Below are 20876 nucleotides of genomic sequence, written 5' to 3' on the forward strand. Positions count from 1 at the left end.
AACCACTACTCTGGTTTGATGGGATGAGTCAGGTGACCTGACCCTTCAGTTCTGGCAGTGTATGATTGGAAGTAAAGAACACAGGGAGAAGTGGGTCCTGCCCCTTCCTCCCTGACAGAGGTCCCTAGAGCACTGTCACTGTCCTGCTGCCTTATTCAGCTTCAAGAGGAGACAGCAGGAGCCAGCAGCTGGGAACAACCGTGGATCATACACTATGGCTTTCGGGCACTGTGGCCAAAGTATTTATTTGATTTCAGATCAGAGGAAGAATCTAGAGCAAACTAGCACTAGAGACAGCAAATAAAGGCATCCCCACAGCACAACGCAGAACTGGTGGGCAGAAGGGGAAGAACGAAACGGAACAGTGTGCCATACCTTCTTAGATCTGTTCTGGAGAGCATATCCTCTGTACCAGCCTGTGCGGGGTAAGAGAGGGGAGAGAACAGAAATCATTTTATGCTTTCTGAGAGGACAAAAAGGCATCAGTAACACACACTCACATGCTCTCTCAGCAATCCGCAGCTGAAAACCAAGAGATGACTATCAGTGAACCTACAATAGTGGTTCTCAACCTGTGGGTGGCAAGTGCTTGGGACCCTTTAACGGGGGTCGCCTAAGACCACAGGGAAACACACATATTTACATTACAATTCATAACAATAACAAAATTACAGTTTTAAAGTAGCAATGGAGATAATTTTATGGGGGAGGGGACCATAACTTGAGAAACTGTGTGATAAAGGGTCCCAGCATCAGGAAGACTAAGTACCACTTGCCTTAGACTGTGAACTATCCTGTTTCTTACACAGTAAAGATCGATTTTACAGCCATATTCTCTTATTAGCCAGAAGACTTAAACTTTGCACGGAGGAGGCTGAGAGATGACTCAGCAGTTAGGAACACCTGCTGCTCCTGTGGGGGACCTGGCCTGAGCTCCCACATACTGAGATGACAGTTATGCACCATACACCACACCAAGCTTTAATTCTTCTGTAAAGTTTCACTAAGGTATTTATATAGAGACATTTTCTCATTTGTCGTGGACTACACAACTTAAGGAGTCCACAGACAAGTATAAAATGACTAAACACTTGGGTGTTGTTGTTGCTGTTGTTGTTTTTATAGCCATGGCCGCCTAAGACATCAATGTGCTCAGTGGTCATCTTGCCTCGGGAAGTCTACTGTAAACACAATCATGTAAATAGACACAATCTGTAGTTAGAATTTCAGGCATCTGCCAGTAGGCCTCTAGAGCTCCCTCATGTTTGTTATATAAGATCAATCAGAAAATAGTCTCATACTCTGTTTTTACATGTTACAAGAAGAAGATTGAGCTAATCTATTTGGGTACAGAGTAATGTTTTCACAAATTTTAAATCATCAGTGAAACTCAAAAAATTTAAAGAATTTGCTATATGTTGGAGAGGGGGTGGACAGGTGGGGCTTTGGTATGAATTATAGTCTGCATCATGGTTGAGAAAACACTGGTCTCACTTTAGGAAGCCAATGTGCAAGAAATCAAGTTAAGCTGGAATACACCTCCCATGACTCAAGGGTTTACGGTCCTCTGTATTCTTGACTCTGCTAAGATATGAAAAACAGTTTTGGGCAGATGGCTGGCTTCAACATCACCCTGGATCAAGGGCAGAGCAGGAGGCCACGCTGAGAAAGAGCAGGTGAGGACATTTTTACTTTTCAGGCCCTATAAAACCAAGAAGTCACAAGACAGACTGATCCACTTACCAAGAAGAAGGTAGCTTGCATGTCTATAAATGGAGTTCCACACGGCCACTCATCACAAAATTATGCTTCCTAAACAGGTCATCTGGGGGTTGGGAGGGGGGATATCCATATAACCTTCTAAGAGCTTGTCTCTAGAATCACAGTGTATGTATAATTGCTAGGAAAAATGAACAAAATTATGATTCTAGACTTGTCCCAGTGAATACTCATCTTCTTTGGCAGCAGGGACGGTAGGCACCTAGTCTACAGCTGTGAGTTTGATGGTATTAATGTCTGTCAGAGCTAAGAATGCAACTACTAATGCTTGCTACTAACTCCAAAGGCTATGACCATGGTGCACAGTTGTTTGCAAGCCCTATATTATAAAACTGGGTTGTAATACCAACAAGAACAGTTTTCCTATTATACCTCAACACCTAATATAAAATCATAATTAAAGAGTTTGCAGTTGTCATAGTTTGTATATGCTTGGCCCAGGGAGTGGCACTATTAGAAGGTGTTTCACTGTGGGTATGGGCTTTAAGACCCTCATCCTAGCTGCCTGGAAGTCAGTACTCTGCTAGCAGCCTTCAGATGAAGATGTAGCACTCTCAGCTCCTCCTGCACCATGCCTGCCTGGATGCTGCCATGTTTCCACCTTGATAACTGGACTGACCCTCTGAACCTGTAAGCCAGCTCCAATTAAATGTCCTTATAAGAGTTGCCTTGGTCATGGTGTCTGTTCACAGCAGTAAAACCCTAACTAAGGCAGCAGTTAACCTTCAGAACACATTGCAATGCAAACAGACAGTAAAGGGTGTATCAGGAAGTAGTCCTTAGTCTCAGCAGAGAACAGGGAGAATGAAATGGCAGGTATGTTCTTAAATTATCAGGTAATTACAATGAGAACAACAGGCCAGAGGGGGAGTCTGAGCTACATTTTAATGAAATAAATCCCCCAAAAAGTAAATTACAACTACCATGACAAAATGGGTTGGGCTTCTGGAGTAAGAAATCATTTCAGTGTCTCGAGGACTGCCTCAGTCCAGGATAAAAACATCTCCTCTCATTGGAAACTATCAAAGTTGTTAATTCCATGGGCAAACTGGCTCGGTGTATCTAGCTCTATGTAATCTTCACTGGTCAAGACTCTACCATCTGCCCACTTCATTCACTTGTCCAGGGATGGTGCTGTGTATTTTGTAGCTACCACTTAACAGTGTCCCTACCTGGTTCTTTTTCCTCTGTGGTAGTTCAACAAATATTAACTGTGGAGAAGAGTTGTTATCACATAGATTCATTAAATGAGCAGAGCTGAGAATGCAGTGCTAAGAGCATGCACTCAGAGAGCAGTGTCTGGGGACATGGGTATTTGATTAGATAAGATGATCAAAGACAGATCAGTCTAAGAAACTGAAAGGATTCAGGAGGGCAAAATGACTGGGAAACAAACTTCCCAATAGGAGCAAATCTAATGAGAAGACCATGAGGCAAGAACTCTGCCCAAAGACAGAAAAAGCTCAAAGTGAGAGAGGGTGACTGGGAGCAGGAAGCATAGGTCAGACAGGAGTGTGGGCCACCGTCCCGGGCACCCATTAGACTCACCAGGGAAACTTATTTTACTTGGTTCCTGAGCAGCCAGGGTAACTTACTGATGCCTGGGTCACCTCCCCAATATTCTTCATCAAGCTCAGAATTAGTGCTTCTCAAAGGATCCCTGGTGACACTGAATAATTGGCAAAAGTGTCACCCCAGGCAAAAGTATCAAATACCGTGTGAAACCCGAGCCTTAGCCTAAGTAGGACAGCAAAGAGTAGAGGAGAGAAGAATGCTTAACATCATCATGTCCTGTGCAAAACAACAAAAACAAAAACCAAAACCAGACAAACGAAAACAGTCGTTCTGGATGCTACACAGGAATGGACGAAGGGAGGTGAGAAGCAGCAGAAGCGGGGAGGAGACTCGTGGGTACACTGGAAAAAGGGGAAGCAATGAGAAGATGACCAAGGCTATATTTAGAAACAGCTAGAATTGCTCATGGCTTCACTAGCAATGGGCAAACAGGGAGGAAGAAAGGGTGTTTGGCTCCTGGGCCTATGCAAGTGATGCATAGAGGTTTCCTACCCTACGATATGGGAAGATTTAAACAGGGAAAGCCTTGGAGAATGGTAGAAGGCACATGCAGCATACCCTGACCCTTAGGCTTCCCTTCCTGAGCAACTGAGTCCTATAGGTATGACGTGGAACTCTAGCTATGTGTAATGGGGGACGGGAAATCAGAGGGGTCAGACCGGCATGGCAGCTCAGAGCCCAAGTAGGATCACAATGATGAGCGTCATTTAATGGCGACCTTGTCACTGAGAGGGAATCGTTTCTGTCAAATACCAGGATATGAAACAAAGGTCAGCCCAGAGAGAATCAGGATGAGAGGGATTAAATCTAGCAAAAACATGTGACCAGGACCCTGCCTTTTACCACCAGAACCACAGAGGCACAGTAATCCAAACAACATGTGTTAGAAATGAACGGCTACAATGGACCTACCTATATTGGGTTACCAACATTGGTGAGGCATATATGAGGGGCTAGGTTGTGATCTTCCATAGCAACAGGTTAGTTAATGGGGTGGAAGATGGAAATGCTAATTCTTAGTTGGATAAAAGACTAGAAAGAGTTCTTTGGAAAGAACTGAAATGTCTCAGAAATGAGGAGGAGTTAGAAGGAACTGATGGTTTTCATTACAGACTAGTAAAAATAACTAGGGACAGAGACATGGCTCGGCGTTTAGGTTACAGCGCCTGCCAACAAGTCTGATGACCTCAGTTCAATCTCTAGAACCCACATGATGGAAGGAGGGAACACACTCTGGCACCTTGGCCCGTTACCATCACATACATGCTGGGACACATGCATGCCTAGACAAATAGAGAGGCAGGAGGGCAGGCAGGCAGGCAGGCAGACAGACAGACAGACAGACAGACAGACACACGCAATTTAAAATATAATTTAAAACTTTCTAAATGTTTAAAGTTATATGTCTTTACAACTGGTATAATTTTCAACTGACAAAAATATGGATAACTCCAGGCAAAGGTAAAATTAAAACAACAGGTAAGTCTATTTTTATAGTGTGGAGCTGGCTGAAGAGGGAAATAAGACAATGTGTATAGGGAAGCTGGGGTGGGAGGGGTCCTAAGATGGTGTGGAGGTTTGAACACGAATGCCCCCATAGCTCATGAGTTTGAATGTTTCAGTTTGCAGCTAGTTGACTATTTGGGCAGGATTAGGAGGTGTGGTCTTGTTGGAGGAAATGTGTCACTGAGAGTGGGCTTTGAGGTTTCAAAAGCCCATGCCTGGGCCAGTCAGTCTCAGTCTGTGAATGTGTCTGTCTGTCTCTCTGTCTTTATCTCTGTGTGTCTGTCTCTGTGTCCCTCCCTCCCTCCCTCCCTCCCTCCCTCCCTCCCTCCCTCCCTCCCTCCCTCCCTCCCTTCAACTTGTGGATGAGATGTCAGCCCTCAGCCACTGCTCCAGGGCCTGCCTGCTCCCTGTCATGATGGCCATGGACTTACCCACTTAAATTACAAGCAAGTCTCCAGTTCAATGGGGTTTCACCTCCGCCTCCCCACCCCCGAATTAAGTTGCTTTGGCAAAGATATCTCATGACAACAATGGAATGAGTAACTAAGACAAGTAGATTAATTCTGCTTGCATTTCCTGTTGACATGCACTTGTCAAAACTCATTGAATTATATCTTAAATCTAGTGAGTGTTACGGAATTATACCTTTCATTTTAAAAGATACAATTAGATACCACCATATACCCACTAGAATGACTATGGTCAAAAAGACTGACTGTGCCCACAGTTAGCAAGGGTTAGGAGTAACTGGGCCCTTGTGCTTGCTGGTTCTGTCAGCCTGACACAAATCTAGACCTATCTGAGAAGAGAGAATCTTAAGTGAAAAGAATATCTCTGTAAGATTGGCCCATGGGCAAACCCCTGTGAAATTTTCATGAGGGTGAGCTCAGCTCACTGTGGGTGGTGCCACCCCTGGGCAGGCGGTTCCAAGTTGTGTAAGAAAACAGGCTGCAAAATCCTGTAAACAGTGTTCCTCCATGGCCTCTACAGTCCGTTCCAGCCACCAAGTCCCTGCCTTGAGTTTCTCTCCTGACTTTTCTTCCATAATGGACAGTGGTGTCTTAACAGAAGATGACATAAATCCTTCCCTCCCAAGCTGCTTTGGGTCATGGAGTTTGATCACAACATAAACCCCCAACTACAACAATTCTCTTTAACCATGTTGATAATTTCTTCTAAAGTTACACATATCCTACCCTTAGTAATACTCCTATGCCTAGGAATTTACTCAAGGTAAATGGGAACTTACACTTGGAAGAATGCTTTACAAGAACCCTTACTGATTCTTTAATTCTTTCAAGCTGAAGGCAGGATTCAATGAAAGGCACACACAGCAATGTCTAAATGAACAAACCACGGCACGTTTCTGTAACGAGTACTACTCAACAAGACATAAAAGTTCCCTAGGTAAAACCTTATGAGTGAGTGAAGGAATCCAAACAATTGACATGTATAACGCCACTAACACAGGGTTGACTAGCAGGTAGAAATAATAATTGGTAATGAGATAAGAACCAATTGGTTGGGGCATTATATGTAAGAGAGAAGCTCGGGACCCTTGGGATGAGGTATACAAGCTTTGTCATCTGATAAGACCTATTCTACTGTGTATCTAGGTGCATTTTGCAGCATATAAATTTTGCCCTGGTATCTGATGTCTTTAAAGGAAAGAGAAAGGAAGGAAAAATTATCTAGTGAGAACTACTCTACGAACTAATCACTCATATGTGGTTGAGAACTTTTATTTGCCACCACCTATAAAATGAGTTTGAGTTGGGTATGAAAAATAAGACACCTTTCTCTGTGGCTTTACTTTTGCCTTGTGTCTCATCAATGACATTATCCATCCTAGTTACTCCCGGCATGCTCCCAGATTGATTTCGAATGAGTTTGTACTATTCTAGATGTTCCAGTGCGGACCGCAATTCGTTTATTCAATCAGCATGTTAGGAAACCAAGACATGGGGTTTTTCCCCTGCCCTACTTTTTACTTTATAATGCAAAGGAGGAAAACCAAGAGAGCTCACAGTTACACAGAAACAACATTTCAAGCAGGGATTCACATCAAGAAGGAATAAAAGCCTATGAGCGGACGGAAAGCTGACTTCAGCAGATGAAGGAAAGTGTGGTTGAAAGGATCTCTGAGGAGACCCATCAGGGCTGAGGTTTATACTGCTCATGTGGCCGTTCATTCATTATACATAAAACGCTTCTTGAAGTGGATGCATCATCTTTAAGGAGGAAGGGAACAGATCCATAAACAAGCAACCAAATACAAAGGGTCTTTTAATGGAACTGATGGGAGACTCTGGTTCACAAAAGAGCGTGTTATTAATGTGCTCCAGACTCAGGCAATTACTGGGGAATGCTGAAGACATTTCGGGCATCGAAGAATGGTTCAATGTGTGACTTACAGAATGTTCCTCACAAGCACCATCACAAGATAAGCGTGCTCTCCTGCTCATGCACATATAAAACATCAATAAATTATGTTTATCCTCTCAGAAATGAAAAGCCAGGAAACAGGGAGGGAGCTGCTGTTTATAGCGTCCACATGACACAGGGGGGCAGAGAGGAGGCAGCAGCCACACAGGAGGAGCAGGTGCTAAATCCTGTTGTTTTTCCTTTAACTGTCTCAGGCTAGCTAGCTTAATTAGGGGCCAGAGTCAAAGGTTGCACCCCTGTGGACCAGGTAAACATGTCAGTTTCCAGGGCCAGAACCCAGTGAGCTACCCTTCAAAAACAGAGACTTCCCTGAACCTCCGGGGATCCTGAGCCAGCTGGGTGCCAGCCCTCACCGGATGGAGAAAGTCTCAGTATGAAATCGCTCATTACAGAGGACAGTGGCCCACCTTCATCCGTCCCTGCTGCCTCCCAGTACCCTGAGTCTCAGCTGTTTACATGGAAAGGCACAGGGCTTTCACGAATAAGCTGCAAAGTTAAAAAAAAATTCAAAGGATGTAATAATAATACCAGAGGTCAATGCCATTCTGTTGCTTCTTTGCTCAGGATAAATCCATCAGCCTTTTGATAAGCAAGGACAACAATGGAAGCTTGAGTTTGAAGGATTCCAAGCACCTGAAAGCTAACAGCTACATAAAAATAAATATGCAATCTGCATAGGTAAACACACGGTTGTTTGTTTGTTTGTTTACCCCTTACATCAAGCTGCCACCATGCCTTGCTGTGAGGACAGCAAACTGGACACTCAGAACTCAGTCTTTCAGACGAGGCAACCTTAGTCCTGGACCTGATCAACATGAGAAATACACATGCTATCTGATCAAGAAACACTATTGCTTTCTACTTTAATTCCATTTTTGTTTTGAGACAGGGCATCATTTAGCTCAGGCTGGCTTAAAACTTGATATGTAGCCTAGGATAGCCTCGAACTCCTGAGCATCCTGCTTTGGCTTCCTGGAATTGCAGGCATGCTCCGTCAAACCCAGCTTCAACTTTCTTCTTTTAATTTAATTTAGTTAATTAAATCTGTTTTGACAATTTCATGCATGGATATAATGGATCACTTTTGCTCACTTTTTACTTTTTATCGTTTTTAATTATATATGTGTTGTGTGTGCATGTAGGTCTATGAATGTGAATACAGGGGTCCAAAGGTCAGAGGCATTAGTTCCCTCGTAGCTGCACTTCCATTTCTGAAGCCACCTGATGTGGGTACTGGGAAGCAAAAGTGTTTCCTGGAAGAGCAGTACGTGTTTTAAGCCACCGAGCCATCTCTTTAGCCTCTTCAACGTTTATTTTAAAGTTAAAAAGAATTCTTGTTTGCAGAGCCTGGCATGCATCAGACACTCAGGAAACATCTGGTGCTTATGTTAACGACAACACAAAGTCTCTTTGGCCTCGATTAGACGATTGGATGGAGTGTGAAATAGTCTGTACCTGCAAACCACACAAATGTAATGTGAGAGTGGGTAGAGCTGGCAGGACTGTCAGCGACGAAGTCTTGCTTCCCTCACTAATAGAACATGCTGGGCTCTGGAAGTCACTACCAATCTAATACCATAAAGCATCACTCTCTTAAAAGCCATTCTTCAATAAGATCGAATTCACACACACCCTTGCGTTTATGGCCATTCCAGTATAAACTCTAACTCTGGCTATAAACACCAAGAAGATTTTTTTTTCTGCTTACCTAGAACAGAGGGTAACAGAAATCAGAAATCTCTATTTTCTACTAAAAGTAACTCCATAGACAAGCAGAGAGATCTGCTCCAGATGTTAGGATACCTCCAGAAGGAGAGCCAAGTCACAGTGAACAGACAAAAGGTGACACATCCAAATGTGTCCAGTGTCAGAAAAGGGACATGCCTTGCCTTGGGGGCCATCACAGTACTGTTCCAGGTGGATCAACGTGTTCACTCTGATTTCCATGTCCTTAATCCTTAAGTGAATCTTGGTCCACTTGGGGACCCGCTCTCTACAAATCATTTTTTTCTTTCTTTACAAAAGGCGAACGGCCGGGCAATCAAGGGCACGGGCAGAGTACAAGGAGCTTGTCCTACTACTCCGTGCCTCTTTCCCATCCCTTGATCTAGGCAACATCCCTGGAGAGCAAAATCAGCTGGGCAGGTTGCTGCTGGGAGCATTCCTTTGAGGCATTCCAGAAACTTCTTTTGTTTCCAGGTTCTCTTGTCTCTGTAGATTCACAGGCAACTGCCCAAATGGGTAAATGCCAAGTCCTTGTGCATGGTGGCGAATGGAATGAGGGTACTACTCAGGAAAGAGTTGTAAATTCTCCATCAGAAGGCTGGACAGACACATGTGTCCAAATAACATGTTAGGATGTATTTCAGGAGCATATTCAATCCGTATCTTGAAAGAAAAAATAGAAGGCATTCTCCATTGTAGAAGGCTTCATCTAAAGGCTGGGGGATAGCTCAGTTAGTAAAGTCCTTCCCACACAAGCATGATGACCTAAGATCCCTCCAGAGCATCCATGTGAAATGCTGGCAGTGTACCAGTGTACGCTTATACTATCAACACTGGCAGAAGACAGAGGTAGCCAGCCAGCCAGCCCACCAGCCAGCTTAGCCTAACTGGTTAGTCTCATATCCCAGCGGATATCCTGTCTCAACAAAGGTGGGCATTGATAGAAGTTGCCGCCTTCTTTCAAATGTATGTGTGCAATTATACCTCCCCCCCCACATACCACATGCATATCCACATGCACACACACACCCACACACACCCCACACTTGAAATCCACGTTCGTTCTGAGAGAAGACATTTCAATGGCTCTAAAATCTAATTAAGGTCTCTCTCTCCTAAACACACTCCTACTACCACACGCTGTCTTTATAAAAACACAGTTCAGGAAAGGATGTTCCCAGAGGTGTGATTGATGACAAGCTGCACTGAGGATAAAGGTCAAGCAGATGTGGGAATCGACCACGCCCGCATGCACCCTCATCAAAACACCATAATGCCTGACCTGCTTCTCAAGCCATAGCCAAAAGTGTGCACGGAGAGCTTGTAGACAGATTCCGAGCTGCTGGGCTCAGTGCCATTTATTTGGAAAGGCAGCTGTTTCTATGACTAGGTCACAGTGACAGTGTGGATTAAGAATTATAACAAACCTCCCAGGATCTTGACAAAGATGGCAATAGAAGTGTTACAGATATATGGAGGAATCTAATGCACCTTTCATCTAGTAAATTTGAAGCACTTGTGTGTGTGTGTGTGTGTGTGTGTGTGTGTGTGTGTGTGTGCGCGCGCATGCACTCATGCTTTTTGTTGTACAAATTGAACATTCCTTTAAAAAATCCAAAATGCAAGGCTCTAAAATTCAAAACTTGCTGGACTCTAGAATGAAGTCATAAGTAAAAAAAATTACACTCCAGACCATGGGACAGGTTCCACTCAAAAGGTAGATACACTAAAAGAAATACTCTATAAAATTACCTTCAGGTTTTGTGTAAAAGGTATATATGACACACAAATGAATTTTGTGTTCTCAATTGGGTTCCCAGAATGTTTTATGATATGTATGTAGTATGGAAATAAAACAAAAAATTAAAGCAAAATCCTCTGCTTCTAAGAGTTCTAGATAAAGGACGCTCAGCCTGCATATGAGAATGGACTTTCTGATTTGGGTGGAGTTACACTGGCCTTGTTCCATACAAAAGTGACATGTAAAGAAAGGGAAGCCTTGAATGTCCACCCTTCTTACTCCTTTCAAAGTTCCAGGGCTGCCCCCATCCCTAACTCCTGTCCAAATATTTATGTTAGTCTTTAAAACTTACTTTGAATACAGAGCTTCACTCTGTGATTGCCTCTCAGAGCCCAGAACACCTTTGAGACACCATTTTACTTGGCGATCTTAGAGTGCCTACTAATATCAGCCATCTGTGCTCCTGAGAACGTGAATGGTTTATAGAACCAATAAATAGTCAATCAATGGATATGAACTCGGCACAGAAAGCCAAGGCCAGAAGTACAGCAGGTCCTGGGCTCGAAGCCATGTGTAGTCACATAGATTAATCACAGGAAAGAAACACTCTGTGGTGACTAGAAGCTGACACCTTATGCTTATAATGTAATACTCATATTTTTCAATGCACTGCTCTCTAATTGATCACTTCCAAGTCAATGAGTCGCTGGAACATTTGAGACACTGTGACAGCTGAAGAGCCTTGTCCAGGGACACTTAACTCAGCCGAGAGTGAACTCCCTAATCTAACACAGTCTTCCATCGGTCTCTTCCCCCTGTGCTCTCAGCAACATCACCGTCTTCTCCCCATAGTGAGCGTCTATTTTTGTATTTACTTTCTTGTCTTGTCTGTCTGTCTAGGCAAACACTACGAGAGGCAGCAGCTGGCTGGTTTATCATTCATTGGACCAGAGGTGACATCTCCTGTGCTTAAATGTACTGGGCACATGGTAGGTGTGGAGCAGGTGTGGCTAAGAATTACAAGGGGACTGTAGCTGAGGGCCCAGTGTCTCTGTCCACATTCTCACAGATCTGGGGCAGAAAAGAACATTGATGGGGGAGGATGCGTGCTTTGTACCTTCCAGGGTCTAAGAAGCAAAGCAGCAGCACCAACGATAGGCAGACAGGTGCCAAAGAGGAGGGACAAGGGGCACTGGCTTCAGCTAGCATTCTCTTCTCTCACAGTCTCTGAAGACAGACAGCTCGGGGAACTACAAACGAGAAGCAGTGCGCTGCCTCTCTATCAACTCCCTTCCTTCTTTCTCCTTTAAGTAACATATTAAGCTGGGGTCAAGGGTGGTCACAAGATCCAGGGGACAATTGAGAGTGGCTCTCTCATTAAAGACTAAAGTCTAAAGTCAAAGATTAAGCAGTCTTGGAGTGTCTCGAACATTTAAATACAGAGTCAGAATATGAGAACAGAGCAGTCATGGCTCCTGGTGTCTGCCTAAGGGAAACCAACACACACATCCTCACAAAACTGGCCTGTGAGAGTTCACAGCAGCATCATGGTTGAAAGATCTAAACAGCTCCGATATATCCATCTGATCATCTGACGATGTGTGGATGAGCTGTGGTGTGTCCATGCACTGGTGCTAACTGAAAGAAAAGGAAATGGAGTACTAATGCTTGCTATAATGTGCAGAAACCCTGAAAACACTGCACTAGTCAGAAGAAGTCAGCCACAAAGCCCCCCACACACTGCTTGGCTGCATTACTATGAAAGTCTAGCACAAACAAACTCACAGAAGCAGAAAGCAGGTATGTGTTTGCCTAAAGCCAGGCAAATGCCTGACAAGTGGAGGGGATGGGAGTAATGAAAGTAGACCGTGATTGGCAGTTGCTCAACTCCCTGTATAGTAACGCTTAGTAAATAACCCCGGAATCGTAGATTGTGTGTTGGCAAACTGTGTGGCGTTTGAGTTGAATCTTAATAAAGCTTCTGTTTCTGATTAAAAACAAAAGCATATGCACTAAGCAAATCCTCGTGCGGCTGTAGAGGGCAGCAGATCTCTTACCTCACCTGCATTCATTCGAGGCTTTTGCTGAGGGCCTACAGCATGTCAGAAGTTATGCTGAGCACCTGGAGGTTAAGCAGGAGACAGCTGTGACTCTGCTCTTGGGGACTAACTCGTGGAACCAGCTGGCAGGAAGCAGCCATGGAGAGTCCTCAGTGGCATTCTGTTGTGGGTTGTGGGCTGAAAAATGTCTGGGAGGACTCAGCTCCATGCCAGAACAGCACACAGATATCAGGTATGCTTGTCTCAAAGGTGGGGTAGGGCAGAATGCAGAGAGGGAGAGTCCCCACATCACCAACAGGAAGCTGCAAGATATAAACCCCCGGAGGCCAAGAAATGGTGCCAGCCTTGCCCTGGCATTCTCTCTGGCAGCACCATGGGCGTTTCCATTCTGTTTATTTGTTTAAAAGGAAGATGGGAGCAGGGAGGAGGAACGCACACAAGTCATTGCTCGGCATTTCCTGCAGGTCTTATGTTTGCAAAGCACTCCTGCCCTGGAGTCTTCAACTGCCTGAAGTAAAAAAGGAATTCAAGACTCAAGCCAAGAACTCAAAGTACTAAGATACAAGAGCCTTCCCCTGAGTGTTGGACACGGCAGGCACTGTTTAAAAACGAATCCAGTAAAAGAAACACTATTGGGAAAAGAAAAATCCAATGTCAAAATCCGTGTGAAACTGACATGTCACTTGGAGTTATTCACTCTCTATGTGTTCTGTTTCCTCACTTGCACCAGGACACAGGTCCACTTTGAAAACCCAGTAGGTGACAACCTTCTCCAAGAGCCCAGCATTCTGCGACTGACATTCAAATGCTCCATGGTAACAAGTACAAGAGTTCTTCTTGCTGGCTGGGCCTGACCATCCCCATCATGCAATGCCAATGAGGCTTTCTGGGTGGTGCTCACTGCATGCAGCACTTCCTGTAGGCACACTGGACAGAGCTGCAATACACTAGGAGCACCTTGGGCTGGGATTTGGAGGCTCAGTTACACAGGATTGGAAACAGATGGGATTTCTGTGTCCGTTTCATGTAAGTACCCCATGAACATCCCTAATCCAAAACTCCAAAATCCAAAACGCTCCGAGAGTCGACATGTTCTGAGCACAGGCGTGATCTCACAGGTATGATCTCACAGGTGGACTACATGCAATAGTAAAATTATTTAGAACACTGTATAAAATTATCTCCAGGCTATGTGCAGAAGACATATGTGGAAAAAAAGGAGATGAATTTACATCTAGGTACTATGCAGTATTTCACTATGCATATTCCAAAATCCAGAACAGTCTGAAAGCATAGACTTCCAGTCCCAAGCACTCTAGATAGGAGATCCACCAGACAAAGTATAAGAGTGAACGTACTCAAAACCACTACTAATACGGACTCTGTGAGAACAGCGTGCTTCAAATAGCTACCACAAAATATATTAGAGCCACATTAAAAACTTTCCAAACCAACCTCTTTTGAGAAAACAATCTTAAGAATGCATTTTGGGGGTGGTATTAACTTTATGTCACATCAACATCAATACTCTATTCTTCTCTGATGTGATCTATAGGGCAAATAGGAAGCCCTCCCCCTCCTCACCACCCTCAACACACACACACACACACACACACACACACACACACACACACACACACACACCCCACAAAGAGAGAGAGACACAGAGACGAAAGAGTTTTCATGAAAAGAGGGAAGAATTTCCACCCAGCACTTGTGGTGGCTTCTTGCCTGGGGCATTTGCTGATGTAAGAAAGGATGCCGGAGTGGCTTAGAGTAGCATTTCTAAGGACCTTATGGGGCCAGCAGGACAAAAATTAGAGAGTTGAGCCTCACAATGAGTTGGCTGTCATTTCAGTAAGGCATAAAGCTTTAGCATGGGTGAAGACAGTGATAAAAGGCTTAATAAGCAGGGCTTCAAATGAGATGGTTAGCACAATTCTAAAACAGTAGGCATATATATGGTAAAAACAGGTTTGAGACTGTATAGAGCGAAAAGATTCCCGTCTCTACAGAGACAGAAACTACAATCATGGTGAAGAACTCAACACAGTAACCAAACAAGGCAGACAAAAAGTTAGCACCCAGCAGCCTGAAAAACAGGTACAAGTAATCTGGATCCAAATGTCACCATGGAACTTAGTTCTCAATGATCCTTAAGCATATACTTCTTTAAGCCCACGTGGAAGGTATCAAAGTTGAACGTGTGCTTTTTACTTGCACAGTGGAAAAGTATGTCCACAAACAGCACAGTATTTGCTTACCTGCCCCTCTAACAAAGGACTGATCTAGTAAGGTCTAAGAGGACTATGGTTTCCAGACACAAGAGTCCTGAAACATGTACATCAGGTGTCATAAGCAGAGCCCTAACGCATGGCTAGTGAGGTCCGAGGGTGATAGTTAAAGCAGGAACACAGCTGGAAGAGTCCACATGGCCCTCCCCGTCTACTTGCTGCCCATGGGAGCCTAACAGCTACAGTGGAGCTGTATGGAATGGAAAGCAAAGCCTGGTGTAAGGACCCATGACAGCAGCGCCCCATGCAAGCCGGCAGATGAACTTGCTTCATCATTGCCAAATCCTGCTTCCTTTTCCCCTAGGCTTCCCATCTTTCCCTCTTCTTGAATCAACCAGTCTTAACCTGGAGATCTGCACAGGCTTGTAGGTGACACTGTCCCAGAATTTACCAATGCAGAGTGTCTTTCCCAATAAGCTTGGCTCTAAGGGGAAAAAAATCTTCCTAGCTTCCTGTCGCCATCTCTTAATCCTAACTTTCACTGGGTTGCAATGAACTGGGCTCAAAAGTTTGTTCTCTGCCTTGCTCTGGAGCCTTAGTGGCTTGGATATACTTTTGTTGTTCCAGGGTTTGGGACTAGAGATGTGGATTCCTGGAGGAGGTCTCCTAGGATGGGAGGTAGATGCAGGCATGCTCTGTGCTTTGCACAGTGTTAAGAATTGCTCTGGTTGGACAGAACCGCTTCCCAAGCCTAAGCTAACTGGAGGAAACAGACACACACAAGCAGGACCTGCCGTGATAGTCCTGACCTAATTCTCTCAGAGAGTCTCGGTACTACCACAAAGCCCTGCCCTCATTCTCCCCCAACCTGGAAATGCTAGGCACCAAATAGAAAAAGACAGCCCCGAAATGGCGATGCTTCCTGCCATCTACCACAGGCCTGATGCTCTGAGTCTGTGTGTCTCCCTAGCCATCTCTGCAGTTAACTCTTCTGCATCCAGTGGCAAAAATCTTGATTCTGGTGTCTGGGCATACCCACATTCCCATGAGCTGGCTGTGTTGAAAAATACCCTCTGTACAGGACTGTGTGACTTTAGGTACTTCCCAGACTTTCAGGATTGGCCCCGCAGCAGGAAGAGTAGAGCACAGGGATCCTAACACTAAGTGCTTACTAATGACCTCCTATTGATTCTTTGTGGGCCCCGCCCAGCAGGAGGCCGCTGCACTCACCCTCATACATCTCCAGGATGTGGACGGTGTCGCCGATCTGCAAGGACAGTTCCACGTCTTGAGATGCATTGTAGTTATAAATTGCTGTGAATGAAGAAAAAAGGGGAGGGGAGATTAGAAGCCACACACGTTTAAAAGTTACTGCCTGATAAATTCGTTCTAGCTCGCTTCTCTGCTATCAGGATAAAATCCTGACCAAATTTACAATCCATCTTCTGGAGGAGCCAAGGCGGGAGCTCAAGGCAGGAACCTGGGAGCAGGAATTGGAGTAGAAACCATGAAGGAACATTGCTTACTAGCTTGCTTCTCCTGGTTTGCTCAGTTACTCTACTTATACGGCCCAGGCCTACCAGCCTAGGGATGGTACTACCCACAATGGGCTACCTTCCACCAACCAACGAGTTCCCAGACCAAACAAATGAAGAATTCATCAGCTTAGGTTCCCTCTTTCCAGGTCTGTCAAGTTAACCCCCAACACTATCCATTACAGTACTGAACAAGGCAGCACATCTGCTGGATGATTTCATGTTATCCACTGTATGGGAAACATTAAACTGAGCTGTATGTCCTCCAACATGCTGACTGGTTGCCTAATACACACCACATCCTGTGTCAGATAAAAAAAACATAGATGTCGCCTCTGTTCCTAGGAAACATGATAGTCTAGTGGGAGGAAGAAAGATATCAAACGTACAATCCGGATCCCAGAAATAACTCTTTAGTTAGACTTGGGACAACACTACCAAAGAATCCAGGCTCAAGAATACAATGAGAACTTCTGTAGGTCAGTCCCCTTGTCCATGAGACAACAACCAACGTGAAACTCATTCAAACTTATGGTCTTTTAGGGCACAGGGGGAGTAGTCTCTGGGCTTCCCTGACATGGTGCTCAGCAGTGACTTGAATGCATTTGAGTGACATCTGCCTCTAGTAACGGAGTGATAAAGGTCACAATGCAGGGATGGCACCTTGTCCCAGGCCTCATACTGTAGTGACCCTAGTACTCCATAATTCCGAGGACCATGTTAAGTCCCCAGAACAGAAAGCAGCAGACTAAATCATGACTAAACTGGGGAAGAAGAGGCCAGAGCTTTACATAGGTGTTTTACCATAACTCCACAGGAGTGACTAAGAAGCATATGGAAACATGTTCAGTGATATTAGTCATGAGGGGAATGCAATTCAAAACCGCCATCAGATGCCACATACACACCCCCTAGAACGACTGCATTTAAAAGGATGTTTGCCAAGACAACACAGCATCTGGAACTTACAACCTTGGCTGGCAGGGCTGCAAAATGGGAGCCCCTTTAGAAACAAGACAGGCAGTTTCTTAAAAGTTAAATAAACTTACTAATTTATTTAAATTTGTCTAAATTTAATTTATTTTTATTTTTAATAAAATTAAATTTATAAGTTACTTAATAATTAAATTTAAATTAAGAGTAGATTAGACTCAGCAAATCCACTCCTAGGAGAATGACAGAAAGAAGAAAAACTACATCGCACCTACACAATACCCTTAGCTCAATGTTGGTAGCTGCTGCTTGGGGAAGAGATTTCCAAACCAATCTCCAGCAGCTGTGTGTGCTGCTTCATCAGGCAAATGGAGCTGAGGATCCTTAGTTACTTAGGGTGTTTTTTTACAAGTTGAAGAAAGATGAGAACGCATGGAAGCTGAGATTTGCTGTGACCTAACTAATTGGAACGGCCAGCCACCACTGGGAGCCAGCAGTGGAATGGGCTAGACTCTCCTGGGGGTCTTCAGGGGCATGCAGACCAGTCCACACCTTCATTTCAGAACTCTGGGCTCCAGAACTTGAGATAACACATTCCTGTTGTTTCGAGCCATTGAATATGCCACCATTGGTTACAGCAGCCACTGGAACCCAACGTGGCTATGCTGTACACAACAGTAAACAAGATGAAACACCTCAGCTACGGCTGGGTACACAAACTATGTATGGTAGCATGTGCTGTGATGTCTGCACCAGGTACACTGTACAACCCCATCCTGTGAGGAGAGGAAGACTCAGTGCTATTCAGTCTGTTACAAACCGTGGTGTGGCCCAGACACAGCCTAAGCAAGCCCTCTCCTATATTGTTACCCCAGATGACTGACTGACCTAAAATGATGTAGGTGCTAGCAGGCAACACCTGCATTGTGTCACTTAAGAAACACGGCCTGTAAAGTTTCTGCCCCATCAACATGAGGACCTGACATTGGAACCCCAGCACTCATCTTCAATGCCTGGTGTGGGCACAAGTGCACCTTGCATAGGGTACGTGAAGGCAGGAGGATTCCTGGGGCTCACTAGTCAGCCAGTCTAGCCAGTCATGAGCTCCAGGTTCGGTGAGAGAACGAACCTGTCTCAGAAAATAAAGCGGAGAGCAATGAAACAAGACATCTAACGTCGATTTCCGCCCTCCACACACATTTATCCTATATGCCTGCACATGCATGTACACATGAACACATACACTATACACATACATATACACACATGCACACACACATGCACACCCAAAAAGAGAAAACGAGAACAAAAAAAATACCAACACATATTCAATGGACACGGTATCTCTTCCAAATAGTTCTGATCTGAAGTGAATCACACCTTGTTAAACAACATTGAGTCCCATTCCCACCACTAACCGTATCGTCTGGTCATTTATTTTGTATCACAGACTGTCCTAGAGAGTAACAAACACAGCGATGTGGCTCCTGAGCCCTGGTTAAAACAGATGGAGGGCTGGCGGTAATTCAGTGCAATGGAATACTATACAGCAACAGAGAAGAATGTATACAGACACACGCCACAACCTGGGTAACCGCAAAGTACACTAAGCAAAAGAAGACATACATCCCGTTTGTCTCTGGAATGTTCAGAACATGATGATCTGTCAGGCATTACAGCAAATGATGGGCTGCTCTAGCTGGGTATGAGAACGGACACTGAGCAACCTATCCATTCAGGGACTTCTTAGGGCAGTGGACACACCCCAGACTGAACTATGGCGACAGTTAAATGGTTCCATCATTACTTAATAACATCACTAGACTGGGGGCTGGGAGAAAAGCTCAGTGGTTAAGAGCTCTTACTGCTGTCGTAGAGGACCTGGGTTCAGTTCCCAGCACCCATACCCACATCAAGCATCAGGGGACTTAACACTGTCTTCTAGCCAGATACCTGCTCAGAAGTGGTACACATAAATTCACACAGACACACAGACACACACAAACAAATAAACATTTCAAAAACCCATTAGGCATTGAAAATACATGGATGTGACCGTCTATATATTATGCTTCAGAGAAACGTTCTTTAAATAGATTTATTTCTTGTCATTATTAATGGGTAATCCATATCCGCGTGAGAAAAAAGTACGAATGTGGGAGATTCAGCTATAAACAAGGAATTCACTGTAGGAGTCATTTCGACAGGTCTGAAGAGCAGGATGGCCATCCTCATATCCTACCCAGTTACGGGGAAGAAAGGTGTCCCATCCCTGCCTGTGGTGGGCACATCCTGTTCTCCTCTCCCTGGGCTGCAGCCCGGCTCCTGTCAGAGTAAACTTGTCAGTGACAGAAGAGGATGAGCACACCACTGGGCTCCTCTCACAAGTGGCCTCTCCTTTATGAAGGAGGTCACAGTTCCAAACAGTGTCCTTCTGCAGGGCACTTGGAGAAGTACCCTAGCAGTCATTTTCTATTGCACTTTCAGAGTAGCCTGTGGTTTTTGAATAAGGACTGGCTGGGGAAGTGGGTTAGGAGAAATGACACAGAACGCAGGAGGAGCGAGTTCAGGCCTCCCAGGGCCTGTTGGTGTGTCCCCAGCCTCCAGCTGCTGCAATTGCACAACAGCTCAACTCCATCTGACTGCTACAGCTTGCTCTAAGGGTTTACCCTTGAAGCATGTGGTGGGTTTTCTACAGAAAACATGGCTCTTAGATTCCTGACACCACCTAGACTCCATTCACAGCTATCCACTGAAATGCTTCTTCCTGTCACCCCTCCCCCACGGAAACAGGAAGTAGTGAGGCCACTTTGTCACAAGCTGGGTAATGACCATCTTCATTCTTCCTGATTCTTAGTCATGGGAAAGCAAGCAGAGGATCTCAAAGGCAGTCTACTGCTGTCGGCTCCAGGTAAAAGCACCTGCCCAGGATGGCTGGAAACACAGGCATGCATATTTACAAATACATGTGCATGTTCACATGTACATGCGCGCGCGCGCGCACACACACACAGGAATGAACCTAACCGCACACACAGGCACAAAGACAGACACATGCTCATGCATGTACACACAAGTGTGCACACACACACACACACACACACACACACAAAGACTAGCAATCTCCAAACATTCCAGTCTTTTTTTTTTAAGATTTATTCATTTATTATATATAAGTACACTGTAGGTGTCTTCAGATACACCAGAAGAGGGCATCAAATCTCTTTACACATGGTTGTGAGCCACCATGTGGTTGCTGGGAATTGAACTCGGGATCTCTGGAAGAGTAGTCGGGTGCTCTTAACCACTGAGCCATCTCTCCAGTCCCAAACATTCCAGTCTT

General features: G+C 44.8%; 1 protein-coding gene across 5 annotated transcripts in view; it reads right to left on the minus strand.

The window, feature by feature from the left end:
• Positions 1 to 20876, minus strand: part of Dock5 (dedicator of cytokinesis 5) — a 179004-nt gene that overhangs the window by 111338 nt on the left and 46790 nt on the right. For 3 of the 5 annotated variants that reach the window (XR_010057823.1, NM_001372012.1, XM_039093339.2), the window contains exons 2-3: positions 16296 to 16379; positions 376 to 416 (exon numbers count right to left, since the gene is read on the minus strand). Coding sequence is in view for 4 of the 5 variants with exons in the window: in NM_001372012.1 (NP_001358941.1) it covers positions 376 to 416; positions 16296 to 16379 (125 nt within the window). In the remaining variant the exon portion in view is untranslated. The remainder of the gene's footprint in view (positions 1 to 375; positions 417 to 16295; positions 16380 to 20876) is intronic. The other 2 variants (XM_039093338.2, XM_063274295.1) reach the window with 1 other exon arrangement.

Source organism: Rattus norvegicus, chromosome 15 (genome assembly GCF_036323735.1).
Source record: "Rattus norvegicus strain BN/NHsdMcwi chromosome 15, GRCr8, whole genome shotgun sequence".
Classification (NCBI taxonomy): Eukaryota; Metazoa; Chordata; class Mammalia; order Rodentia; family Muridae; genus Rattus; species Rattus norvegicus.